General features: G+C 44.1%; 1 protein-coding gene across 4 annotated transcripts in view; it reads right to left on the bottom strand.

The window, feature by feature from the left end:
- MYH11 (myosin heavy chain 11) overlaps positions 1-13,374 on the bottom strand; it is a 117,536-nt gene that overhangs the window by 102,966 nt on the left and 1,196 nt on the right. For 2 of the 4 annotated variants that reach the window (XM_028520326.2, XM_028520335.2), the window contains exon 2: positions 645-1,006. In XM_028520326.2, coding sequence (XP_028376127.1) covers positions 645-989 — 345 coding nt within the window. In that variant the 5' untranslated portion in view covers positions 990-1,006. Of the gene's footprint in view, positions 1-644; positions 1,007-13,374 lie in introns of those variants that run through there. The other 2 variants (XM_036020900.1, XM_036020901.1) reach the window with 1 other exon arrangement.

The following is a 13,374-nucleotide window of genomic DNA, read 5'->3' as shown; positions in this document are numbered from 1 at the left end:
GTGGCCAGCACAACTGAAGAAATGAATTTTGAAATATTGATGTTTAATTTACAACTAAATTTAGTTAGCCACATGTGGCCAGTGGCTACCATATTGGACAGTGCAGCTCTGTCCACTCTGATCTGCACATTCAACTGGGTCCAGGTCCAATCTGGGCATTCCCATTTGTGACAGGGAGGGCCTCCACAGAACCTAGCCAGATCCCCATGTCTCCCTCGCAGCTGGCTGCCAGGGTGGGCAGCCTTCTCAAGGAGGTTATGAGATCTTTATTTCCAAGATGGAGAAAGGGCAGAGAACTACTTCACTGAAATATGTTGAGTGTTTACCATACGCCTTGGCACTTGGCATATGTGATCATGTGGAATCTTTGCACCACCTTCACGTGGAAAGGGTAATTATCCCCATGCTACAGATAGAAAAACTGAGGCTTCAAGTGGTAAAATAACCTGTTCAATGTCACAGAACTAGGAAGGGCAGGACTGAGATTTGAACCCAGGTCTGAATGATTCTATCTCACCATATGGCCACCCTCAATGAGACCTTTTGCTTCCCAACCTGCACCCTGAACGTATCTCTAAACCTCTCTCTTCCCTTAGGAGTACAGGAAGCCAGAGAGAAGGGACTGGCTGCCCCAAGATACTCACATATATGAGTCCTGAGAAGTACCTCTCCCTCAGGTTGTGCAGCACGGAGGCTTCGTTGAGGCAAGTCAGCTCTGCCATGTCCTCCACCTTGGAGAACTTGGGCGGGTTCATCTTCTGGATGTCATCCTTGCCAACTGTCACCTTCTTGCCATTCTCCACCAGCTCCACGATCACCTCATCTCCCTTCTCCTCCTTGATGCTGGCCGCCTCAAAACCCTGCTTCTCTGAAGGGACCCAGACCAGCTTCTTGGCGGCCCAGTCAGCCTGGGCCACTGGGCTGTTGATAAAGTTTTTGTCCACAAAGAGGAACTTCTCATCGTCACTGAGCTGGCCTTTCTGTGCCATGGTGCCTGGTTGGTCCCCTGAAGAATAAGGCAATAGGGTCAGAATTGGACCAAAACTAAGCCCTAACAACAGACGAAGCCCTCACCCCTCCATGTCTGAAATCACAGTCTGAAGAAACGTCTGACCAAGTATAAGGATGTCCCCTGCAGTACTGTTTACATTGTCAAAGAATGGAAACAACCAGGCCCTTCTGAAAAACATCTGCGCTACTGCCTATTGTTCATCAGCATGGCACCAAATACATAAACCATGGTACTTTCATGTGGCAAAATACTATGCAGGGGTTAAGAGGCAAGAAGTAAAACTATTGATAATTCCCGTGTTGTCAAGAGTAGAGGCTGGGCCCCTGCACACACTGCCCTCAGGATGGAAGGGCCTTAAAATCTGTGCATACCCCTTAGCCTGCGATTGCATTTCTAGAAATCTAGCCTAAGGGAACAGTTAAGTGCTAACAGATGTGTAAGAATGTACATTGTAGTGCTTTTCAGAACAGCCAAACCTACAGCAATCTAAATGGCCTTCAGTGGGTGGGTGCCTTGTTAAATAACATAGAGCATCCCATCAATAGAATGCTATAATTCACTGAAACTTCCAGCTATGGATATTTGTTTACTAAATATATTTTTAATACACTTATTTGTTTTTTTCATTTTTAAAATTTTAATTGTTCAAGTACAGTTTCCTGCCTTTTCCCCCATCCCAAGCCACCCCCCAGCCCTCCCCACCTCCCTCCCGTTTCCACCCCTCCTTATTATTGACCATGTATCCTGTATACTTGTTCCTGCAAACCCTCCACCCTTTTCCCCTGAAATTCCCTCCCCTCTCCTCTCTGGTCACTGTCAGCCTACTCTCAATTTCAGTGTCTTTGGTTATATTTTGCTTGCTTGTTCGTTTTGTTGATTAGGCTCCTGTTAAAGGTGAGATCATATGGTATTTGTCCCTCACCGCCTGGCTTATTTCGCTTAGTATAATGCTTTCCAGTTCCATCTATGCTGTCGTATTTATTAAAGTGTCATTTACCAGTTATAACATTCTCATTGAAAATTTAAAATTCAGACTTCTGGTCAACATGGAGGTGTAGGTAGACATGCTTCACTTCCTCAAACAACCATAAAAAGAATTAGAACTCAATCTCAAAACAAATAATACCCAGAACCATCAGAAAAATCAAGCTGTATGGACGCCCCACAACCAAGGATTTAAAGAAGCCACATTCATCCAGACAGGTAGGAAGGGCAGAGTCACTGAGATAGGCAGAGAGGCATGGAAACACCATGTGGTGGGGAGAGGCAGCAGCAGAATGGGATGATCTCACATTCACATTTGGTGGATAGAAATTCAGAGGGATACCTTGGGAGCAAGTGATCCCACCCCAGGGTTCCAGCACCCCAAAGATAAACCCCCATAACATCTGGCTACAAAAAGCAGTGAGGGTTGTGGCAGCAGAAGAAACTGCCAGATTTTCAGGAAACTCTGCTTTAAGGTCCTGCATGATCTTAAAATGCATGCAAACCCACCCACTCCGGGATTCAACACCAGGGAAGAACTGATTCTAAAAAAGTAAACAACCAGAATGGGAACAGAATCATAGATATGGAGACCATTTCGAGGGTTATCAGCTGGGAGGGGGAAGGGGAGAATGGGGAAAAGGTTCAGGAGTTAAGAAGCATAATTAGTAGATACAAAATAGACAGAAGGAGGTTAAGAATAGTATAGGAAATGGAGAACCCAAAGAACTTATATGTTGACCCACAGACATGAACTCAGGGGAGGGATTGCTGGAGGTAAGGGGTGTACTGGGTAGAGGGCAGCAGAGGGAGAAACACTGGGACAATTGTAATAGCATAATCAAGAAAATATATTTAAAAAATAAAATGTACAATTCAATGATTTTAATAAAATTAAATATTGTGCATCCATTATTATGATAAATGTTGGAACAGTCTCATCACCCCTAAAAGGGTTCCCTTGTGCCCATCTACAGCCGGTCACTCCCTGTCCCACCCCCAACCCCTGGCAACCACTAACCTGCCTGTCTCCAAAGATCCACCTCTTCTGACATTTCATATAAATGAAATCATACAGTAGGTAACTGTTGGCCATACAGTTATACTTAGGATATATTTCTAAGTTGAAAATACATATAAATGGAATACTCAGCAATACAAAGAAACGAACTGCACCATAAAATAGATGAAACTCAAAAGCATTATGCTTAGTGGAAGAAGCCAAACGGAAAAGCCTATGTGCTCTGTTCCTCCACTTAAGGGAGGTCTGGAAAAGGCAAAAACTGTGGTGACAGAAAGCAGATCCTAGTTGCCGGGAACCGAAGAGGAAACTGACCACCAAGAGTCACGAAGGGCCTTGCAGGGTGTTGAGAATGTCCTGTACCCTGATTACGATGCTGATTACATGACTGCACAGCTGTGGAGACAGATAACTCAGTGGAGACATTTTTTAAATTAGTGAGCTCTACTATATATAGATTAATACAGCTGGTTAAAATATTTATAATAGACTCTTCCTTGTAAGTTTATATGTGTATGTGTATACACTTTTAAAAGTCTAGAAAACTGCATACTAAAATATGAAACTGTGATTCTATCTGGTCAAATATAGGACAGTTTGAATATCAGTAAGAAGAATACAGAAGAGTTGAAAGGTGACAATGTTCAAATCCATGAGCTCATAATGATTAAAAAAATTCACAGGCATGTTTGTAAGATCCTAGGGAACAAATCCATTATTTTGAAAACTGGTAGAGAAAGTGGGGGTGTGGTGGGGACCAAAGCAGTGATTCCATCTTTCTTATACAAATTGTTCCTCAGGGTAACTAAAATATCTGACAAGGAGAAGCCTGTTTTTATTTTTTTAAAGTCATTAAATGTCCTCTCCACAGGGGTAGCTCATTTATGGCAGCTTCTCTATCTTATTGTTCAGGTGTGTCCACGAGGCGGGTGCTGAGGCAGCAAGCTTTTTATAGGCCCATCCAGTGGCCCATTCCAGACCCTGTGACCACACCTGGAGAAGTTGCCCTGCCCTGCCCTGCCCTGACGACATCTGCTCTCACCTGCCTCCTCCAGCGGGCCCCATCTCCCCTCCTCCAGCCACTGCTGCTGTGCACCAAGAACTAAGGTGCAGGCTGAGTGAGGGTGTACAGCCACCAGGACATGCTGTGTGGTTGATGCAAAAGACAATCCACAGTGCCTTTGAATTCACCAAGATAATCCTCATGCCTGGGCCCCAAGTCCCATGGAGATGAAGTAAGCTCCATTACTCATGAATGGGCCCTGGAGCTAGTCCTGAAATGAGGACTTTGCAAGGCTAAATTAGAGGGGCAGATGCTCCAATTCCTACTTTTCTGGTTTGGGAGTGAAAATAGCACTAATAAAAACAAGAAGCTGATTTGCTCAGAGGAATGGTTATTTCTCCTGGGAGACCAGATCTAGTAACTCATTTTTTTAAAAGATAGAGAAATGAGCAAATCATTCCCTAAATCTGATAATTGCTTCCATTACTCAAAAAAGAGAAATAAAGAATAGTAGAGAACATACATTGTCCTGGGTTTAACAATCATATTTCCTGTATTTTTTGTTATCTAATATCACCCCAATAAATTCAATTAAAAACTGTTTTTTAATTTCTCTTGTGACTTAATAAGCCTAACAGCTTTCTTCCCTTACTCCACTTTCACTATTAGTAGAATTCCAGCTAATAAATGTAGATGAAACACTAAAGCCAGAATGCAGTGATTTTGTAACCCCTAATAAATAATGGGCCTTGGCAATGATGGAGGGTTGTGAAATCACCCAGGCCTGGGCCCATCCCCTGAGCTTCTAAGTCAGTAGGTCTGGGATGAGCCCAGAGATTTGCACTTGTCTATCAAGTTCCCAGGGGAGGCTATGGATGCTGGTCTGGGGTCTGCACTTTCAGACCCGTGGAGTTGGGGAAAAGCAGATGGAGAACTTTCTAGTGGATGCACCAGGCTGGCACCACCTACACATACTAATTAATCTTAATATCCCACAAAGAGTTGATCAGGTATTATGTGTCCCCAGATGGGATGCCGTAGGAAGTGCTACCACAACCAGTGAAATGTTCTTACAAAAAGCAAGAGAAGATGGGGTGCAGAAGCTGATGAAGCCCCTGATCTAATGCCTGTTTATGGAAAATGCAGGGCACAGGGAACATGCTAAATAGCGTCGTGGGCATGCAATGTAGTCCAAACAGTGGGGAAGCATAGGACAAATGACTCAGTTTCTTTAGTGGACAAAGAGAAAGAAAAGAAAAGAAAAGAAAAGAAAAGAAAAGAGAAGAGAAGAGAAGAGAAGAGAAGAGAAGAGAAGAGAAGAGAAGAGAAGAGAAAAGGAACCTATAGATTAGAAAGGACTTAGGACACATAAGAGAAATGAGAGGCTGGTGGCGATGAAATGAAAATTACTTCAGTTATGAAAACGACTGAAGTTGAATGCCAGGCACCCACAGAGAGGATGGTGGGTGTCGTACCATTCTCTCCTTTTGCATATGTTTGAAGTGTTTCCTAATGAAAAAGCCAAATGAGTACAACAAAAGATTAGCACTAACAAAGGCAGGGAAAGAACTTCCCTTTACCCCAACACCCACATACACATACAGGGAAGCAAAAATCACAAATAAAGGTATATATTGCATTTTTTAAAAAGCTACCCCTTAGCCCTGGCTGGCGTAGCTCAATGGATTGAGCACAGGCTGCGAACCAAAGCATCGCAGGTTCCATTCCCAGTCAGGGCACATGCCTGGGTTGCAGGCCATGACCCCCAGCAACCACACATTGATATTTCTTTCTCTCTCTCTTTCTCCTTCCCTTCCCTCTCTAAAAATAAATAAATAAATATATATTTTTAAAAGCTACCTCTTAAAGGGAAAGCTTTAAGGAGTTAAATGTAGTTGTCACAAAAAAAAGTTTTATTTAACAAGCACTCCTAAATTTATGAGATAATCAGAGAAATTTGAACATTGACTCACTATATTTTATATTAGGGAATTTGTGAAATTCTTTGGTGGGAAAACAGTACTGTGATTTCATCTGTTTAGAGAATCCTTTCCTTTCAGAGAGGTTTGGAAATACTGAGAGGAAATCACAAACCTGAGGTTTATATCAAAACAGGGCAGGGGAGAAATGAAAGGGGCTGGAGAGGAAACGAAATTAGCTCAGGTGTTGATAAATGCTTTCACTGTTCTGCCTACTTTTGCATGTTTGACATTTTTACTTAAAAGGAAAAAGTTTGCTATAAAACTTTTTAAAACTATCTCCCACTTGTAGGCATTGTCAATGTTGCACCATCTCCCATTTGGCCTGTATGTCAAACCTAGAGCTGAGTGTTCTGGACAGCAACCATGACATTAACACTCAAGGACCCTCCCAGGCCCTAGGCTAAAGCCTTCACGTGCAGGATCACCAAGTAACATCACCACAGCCTCTGCAGTTAGGTTTTACCATACGCTCCACCTTACAGATATGACAACAAAAGCTCGGAAAGGGGAAGGAATCTACCTCAAGTCACACAGCAAAAAAGTGTCAGAGCTGGCATTTGAACCCGGGTCTCATTGCATACTATACTCTTCTGCCTCCCACATAAGCTTGATGGGCTCATCAGAAGCTCAGTGGAGTATTTGCAATAAATGAACTGATCCTTTAAGGCACCTAGCACATAACAACACATGATAAACATTCAAAATGGGACCCAAATCAATTGCACACCACAATAAAAACAAATCTCACAAACACACTTGAGAAGGCAGATACAGGAAGGATATACTGTGTGACTCTGTTTATAAGAGGTTCAAGACCAGGTCAAACTAACTGACGGTGATACACATCAGGTGTCAGATTGGAAGGGTGGGTCGTGAGGAGGCTTGCGGGCCGATGTCCTGTTTCTTAACCTGAGTGCCTGCTGCGTGGGTGTGTGCACTTTGTGAAAACCGGATCAGCTGCACGGCCAAGGTATGGGCCTCTTTTCTGGATACAAAGAACACTTCCATGAAAATTTTTGGTTTTCTTTCTTTTTCCTTTTAATCTTTAATTATGCTAAAATACACAGAACACAAAATTTACCACCTTAACAATTTATTTGTATAGTTCAGCAGTATTAAGTATGGCTATATTATTACTCAATCAATAAAAAGTCTTTAAATGGTAGCTGATTATTCTCAAGAGGGTCAGGACAAGTGTTTTATTTGTTCCCAGCATCACGAGAACTCAATGGGCTCTTTCTCAGTGCAATGTTGGTGAGCTGCCTTAAAAGTCAGGAAAACAACAAAATACAACCAAAAAAATAAATAAATAAAAGAACACAGGAATCCCCATGGCCAGGAACCCTGTCTAATCCAGGATCCAGAAACACAAACAAGATCAAGTGCAAAGAGTGGGTCTCCATCCAGAAAAGGAGAGAGAGAAGCTGGCCTGCCTCCAGGACTTTGATGCCTGTGGCAGTTAGGATGTGTGACATCTGCTTTGGTCACGGGAAAGAAGGAAAAGGAAAGAGGAGCTTGGCTTCACCCTAGGAAGGCGGTTGCCAGAGTGTGCTCCTTGGAACCCTAATTCCTTGGAATATTTGGGGATGGGGTGGGATTCAGGGAGGGTGAGACATTCTTTAATGAAAAAAACCAGTTCTGTGGTCAAATCCATATCCCCTCTCCATCATGGGGAGGCAGAACACCTATCAGGGCCTGAGAAAAAAAAGCTACTTCACTCCTTTGAACCCAGAGCTCCCCAAAACCTGTGGCCACAGACCTCTTTTCCCGTTAAACACAGATGCAATCCCACAGGTTTGCCCTTGAGAGCATTCAGCAAGCCTAACAAATTAATAATAGAATATTAGTAATTATAGTTGCTAAATTTTATTGACTGCCACCTTTATCTCATTTAATCCCCTCAAAACCCTCGGGAGAGGTACCATTACTGCTGGATTACAGACGAGGAAACAGAGGCACAGAGAGGTTAAGTAAGTTGGCCATCATGGCACAGCTAGTTATGATGAAATCTCACAAAAATATATTTTCAAAAAGATCTTTCCTGTTTTGTCTCCCTTCTTGGAAACACGCAGAGACCTTGAGGCCTGAAGGAAATACAGGCACACATGTGACAGGTCCTCGGTGGGACTTGGCAGTGTGAGGGCCCTGGGTAATGCAGGTTTATTAATTTAAGGACTTGCCTCAGCATGCACCCAGAACCTTGGGTTTTCCAAATTTGGAGTAGTGGACAATCAGGCACTAGGTGTGGCCTAGAGCTGAATGAAAACTAGCTTGTGAAATTGCAGCAGATGAACGAAGGGAGTGATTGCTGAAGAGAATGGAGGTACCGGGCAGAGGGGGAGAAGGGGGGAAAATTTGGGACAACTAGAATAGCATAATCAATAAAGTATATTTTTAAAAAATTACCACAGAGATCAGAGACCACAGTCCTGTGATAGAATTTCCCCTGCGCTAAAGGGAAGCAAAACTTGGCCTGCTGCTCCCTGCTATGGTCTTTAATTTAGAGTAGGGTTTTCTGATCTTAAGACTATTGACACTGGGGCTGGATAATCCTTTGAAGGGAGGGGGCAGGGTGCTGTCCTGTGCAATGCAACATCTCCGGTCTCCACCCACTAGATGCTGGAGCATACTCTCCCCCTGGTCACGTCTCCAGACATCTCCAGACACTGCCTCCCCTGGGGGTGCAAAACTGTCCCCAGCAAGAACCACCACTTTAGAGTAAAAAGACAGGCTCTCTTGGGAAAAACAAAGCTGAGGACAGTCGCTACTTAGTCAACACCAGCCTGGAATGTCAACTGTGGAAGGTCACATTAGATCAGACAGGAGCGCCTGCCCAGGTGGCCAGGCTAAAGGAGGACACCCAACACCTTGTTTCTTCCTCTCCAAGCCCCTTCTCTGCTCCCCCTGCCCTGCGCATGCCTTGCATCAGCTCTGGGGGCTGAAAGGCTGCATCCAGATTACGACATAGGACTGATGAATACTAAGTACACTTCATGATCAAGGGCTGCTCTTGAACACTCTCATGAAAGCAAAGGACTCCGTCACTGTTGGCGTTAACGATGTTTGACCCAGCTGTGTGTATCAGGCCCACACAGAGTCCTGGCTTCCTCACCAACAACGCACTCCTTCATTCCTTGCGCACAAACAAGCTGTTTGTTAGCCTCTGTAAGACCACAGGGTTACAAGTCCCAGATCTCCTCCAAACTCGCTGGGTGACTCTGAGCAAGTCACTCTTCCTCTCTGCGCCTTAGGTTTTTCATTTGGAAGAAAAGAATGGGCTGGTCTAGCTCTAATATTTTATAGTATCTGTGATTCTTGACCAAAGGATTGAAATTGGACCAACTGAGAATGTTCAGCTGCTTTAGTTTGTTTTAGCATTGGTTTTATTTTCCCCAGAGGAACTCAGGGGTAAAGGCCTTGCCTCTTTTGATTCTGCATTAATGAAAAATAAAATACTCCAGAGCCTAAAGAATATAGATTTGTAAATCATGAGGCCTGGTCAACTGCCTACCTCAGGATTTTACTGCTAAGCCACTGGTGCAAGATTCTGAACACAGGCTCCAATGCCTCCAGGGTCAGGTGAGCAATGCACAGTGAAAGTGACCCAGGCTGGAGGTGGCTGAGCAGAGCCCTCTCGCCCTCTCCAAAGAGGGTGGCAATTTGAGGGCTCTGGATGTGGTCCCTGGATGTGGGCCCTGTATGCCAGATTTTCAAAAGATCTGGAAGTCTCAATTTAGGTACAAAACACCCACCCCAACAGTGAAATCACTGCACATTGTAAATGCCACACAGGCAAAATGAAAGCCTCTGGACCTGCTCTAGAACACAACCCACCAGCCGAAATCTGAAGTGAAGAAATTAATTCAAGGCCTGGCCCAGGCGTGGGAGGAGCCAAGTGTACAGAGGGAAGCAGGAGAGGGACTGGACTCCCTAGGTGCATCCATTCTCTGAGCCCCAAACTATGCCTACAAGGCAGCTGGGACTCCAAATCTGTTATTGATAACAGCTGTTATAGTTACTGGGACTCTTCTCTTCATGGGGTATCAGGCAAGGCAATTTATTATATACATCATCTCACCATGCCTCATAAGTGTTCAGCAAGGTGGGCATTATTTACTATTCCTACAATGCTACCAAGGTCCAGAAAGTAAACTGAGGGCCTTCTCTTGTAAAAGTTGGAGCTAGGATTTGCATCCAAATCTGTCTGAAACTCAGTCCCTTCTTAGTAGAAAATCTCCTCTTTGGTCCATGGCCTGGCCGGACAGCCACTTCCTCACCAACCACACCCCCTCGCCATCTTCCAAAATCACCTCCCCTATCCTACCACAGAAGCCTGACCTCACCTTAACAGGATAAAGGTTAGTGGTGAATGTGCTACTTTAGCGTTACCTTATAACATCTGTCTAAGTCATTTGAATACTGTTTTTAGAGTAACTCCAGAAGCCAGTTCTTTTAATTAGTAAAGCTAAATTATTTTTTTTCCTCCCTGCGAAGAGAGCTTGGTTAGCAAGAGGTGTGTTAACAACTCCTATGGAGGATGCTTTGGGTAGAGAGAGAACTGATCATTTCTGGCCCTAAAGCCCCGTTGTATTTTGTGTCTTACCGCTCTGGCACAGCACAGCTTAAAAATCAATGTCTGGTCTCCTGTGTGACCATTAGAAGTCTAAACTTACAGAGTCCTTAGGAGACCCTTCAGCAATATCTATCCATTGTAAGCATACCTGGTCTTTAACTTAGCAATTGTATTGCTGGGAACTTATTCTGCAGATAACCTGACATAATTAGATAAAAATAGATAACCAAGGATATTCCCTGGAATCCTGTTTATGAGAAATGAAGAGTGAAACTGGTATGTTTCAATAAGGGGTTATTTCAATAAGATGCTGTCCATCCATGCAATAGTGTAGTGTAGCCGAAAAAAAGAAAACCCTCAAAATGTGCTGCTATGGAAAGATGTGGAAAATACATAATTATGTGGAAAAACTTAATTTACAAATGCCCATATCTGTGTAAAAGAAAAATCTGACAGAGAAACATTTTAGAAGGAAGCACCAGAATACATGAACCACGATAACGTGTAGAGATGGGGGGTGGAGGGGATGGGGCCAGGGAGAAAGGCATTCTACCTGGAGAGTGGGGAAGGGCTATAATGACCCTAGTGGTCTCAGAAGCTGGCCCCTTCTGAGCACCTGCGTCACTGGCTGCATGCTCCACCAGTGAAGGGGGGATGCACGTCTACACAAGTGAGCTGGTGGTGTCCCCTATGGCCCTGTCTTAGAGCCATTAAAGAGGGCTGATTCTCAAGCCCCTGAATCGCTGATGTAAGTCGGAGACACCTAACTTCCTCCCGCAGATACAACAGGCAGCATTCACTCCTTCCTGCATCTCTGATCCCACTCCGAAGTTCTTTCAGATTCCTGCTTGGTCGTCTTCTCCCGACTCGTCCTCACCTCCATCGTGTGGCCACAGTTAAATGTGTTTGAAGGGGGAGAGGGAGGAGACCTCAGAGAGCAGAAGGAGCCACTGTGAAAGCCAGACATGCTGCTTCCACTAACCCAAAGTGAGTCACAAGTGTGCCAACAGCTTGGAATCTGTACTGTTCCTGACACAGGCGAGGAAGTGTGGCTGTATTAAAATGGAAGATTCCATTCACCACCTTTAGCTCAAGTAAGAATTGGGTTTACAAAAAGAGATTACACAAAAAGAAAATTAGGAATAAATTTCTTCTTTTTGGAAAGACCACACAACAGGCTTCCTGGTTCTACCAGGTACCAGCTGTGCCACATTGAGCAAGGACCTTACAGTCTCTGGTCATGTGCAATATGTTGTAGGTAACCATCTGCTGAGTTGACCAGGGGCACTGTGCTCAGCCTTTCATGGACATTATCTCATCTAATCCTCCCAACAGGGTGATCCCTTAGGCTCTGGAGTTAGAGCTAGCTTGTAGAATCCTCATTGGCTAGTCGAGTTATCTTGAGCGAGTTATTCAGACTCCACATTTGTAAAACAGCACTCATAATAATAGCATCTACTCCAAAAGGTGGTTGGGAAGACTGTAAATGATGCCTGTGAAGGATTTAGCATGTTGTCTGGCAAAAGTGCTCTACTGATAGCTGTCCTCATTAGCTCCATTTTACAGATAGGAAAACTGAGGTTTAGGAAGGCCCAAACCTTCTAAAGGTTGATGATTCCTAAATTTGCTTGTGACAGTCTAGGATTCCAATGAATTTAAAACTGGACTTGGCTTTCCAGAAAAATCTCATCTATATCTGATTTGAGAATTACGCAATTGTGCCAAAAGTGTAAATCCACCTGCTTGGATCCATTGTACTGAGGAAAGAAGACAATCCCTACCCCTGCCCCCAAGTAAAGCTCCCAAATAAGAGAGGAGTAGGAAAAATGAATTCCTCTTTCCTCCCAAGTGCCTTCTCCTCCCGGCTCCTCCACTTAGTCCTGACCGGGAAGGACAAGGGCAGAGAAATCCCCAGAGTCCCAACCAACAAAGCTGCAATACAAGGCTCATTTGCCAGGGCACTAGGGATGGCCTCATGGAAAACGCTACCATAAATGGGCATGTATGCCTCAATCTCAGCCCTCGCACAGAAAAGTAATGATAACAACTACCTTGTACGGAATAACACATCTATTTCAGACACGAAAATAAAAAAAAAAACATGGTGTTTACAGGGCAGGCCTCAGAAGCTTCTCAAAGAAGGCCCAGCTAGTTCATATTTTGGACCCTTGGGATGGGAGCCCACCTAAGGTCATCAGGCAGGTTGATTATCATGCCAAGGGGGACAAATAGGGCCTTTTATTTTAAATTCGCAAAATGTCAGTTTATGTTTCCTTCGAAGAGATGACAAACACTCGCTTTCTTGGAAATGTTTGGTCCCATCAGAAGCCTGACTCCAACTGTTTTTGTTCATGATAAAGAAAAAAAAGATGGTGGGGTCAAGGGTAGAGACTTGGCGCCAGACAGACCCTGGCATGGGCTCCACCACCAGCTAGCTATGCCACCCTGAGCAAGCTACTGAACCTTTCTGAGCCTCAGCTGCCTTGCATATTCATCAGGCATCATAGTGCTTCCCTTAAAAGGTGGTTGCAATAATTAAATAAGATGCAGCGAGTCGAGCACTGCTACAGTGCCTGGCACATGCGTGCTCCATCACTGGCAGTGACTTCAATGGGAAAGCATTGAGGAAAGACCGCTTTTCCTTCCACAGATGTTCAATATCCTATTTTCTACATTGCCATCTAATGACTTTCGTTATTAGATGGCATCTTTAAGAGCCCTCTCTTAAATAGGAGCCTTAAGAAAACCAAACAACCCGAGAAGACTGCAACAAACAAAACTATGTAAAGCAGTTTGCTA

The sequence above is a fragment of the Phyllostomus discolor genome, chromosome 3 (assembly GCF_004126475.2).
Source record: "Phyllostomus discolor isolate MPI-MPIP mPhyDis1 chromosome 3, mPhyDis1.pri.v3, whole genome shotgun sequence".
NCBI lineage: Eukaryota > Metazoa > Chordata > Mammalia > Chiroptera > Phyllostomidae > Phyllostomus > Phyllostomus discolor.
This window is presented reverse-complemented; position numbering and strand designations above follow the sequence as displayed.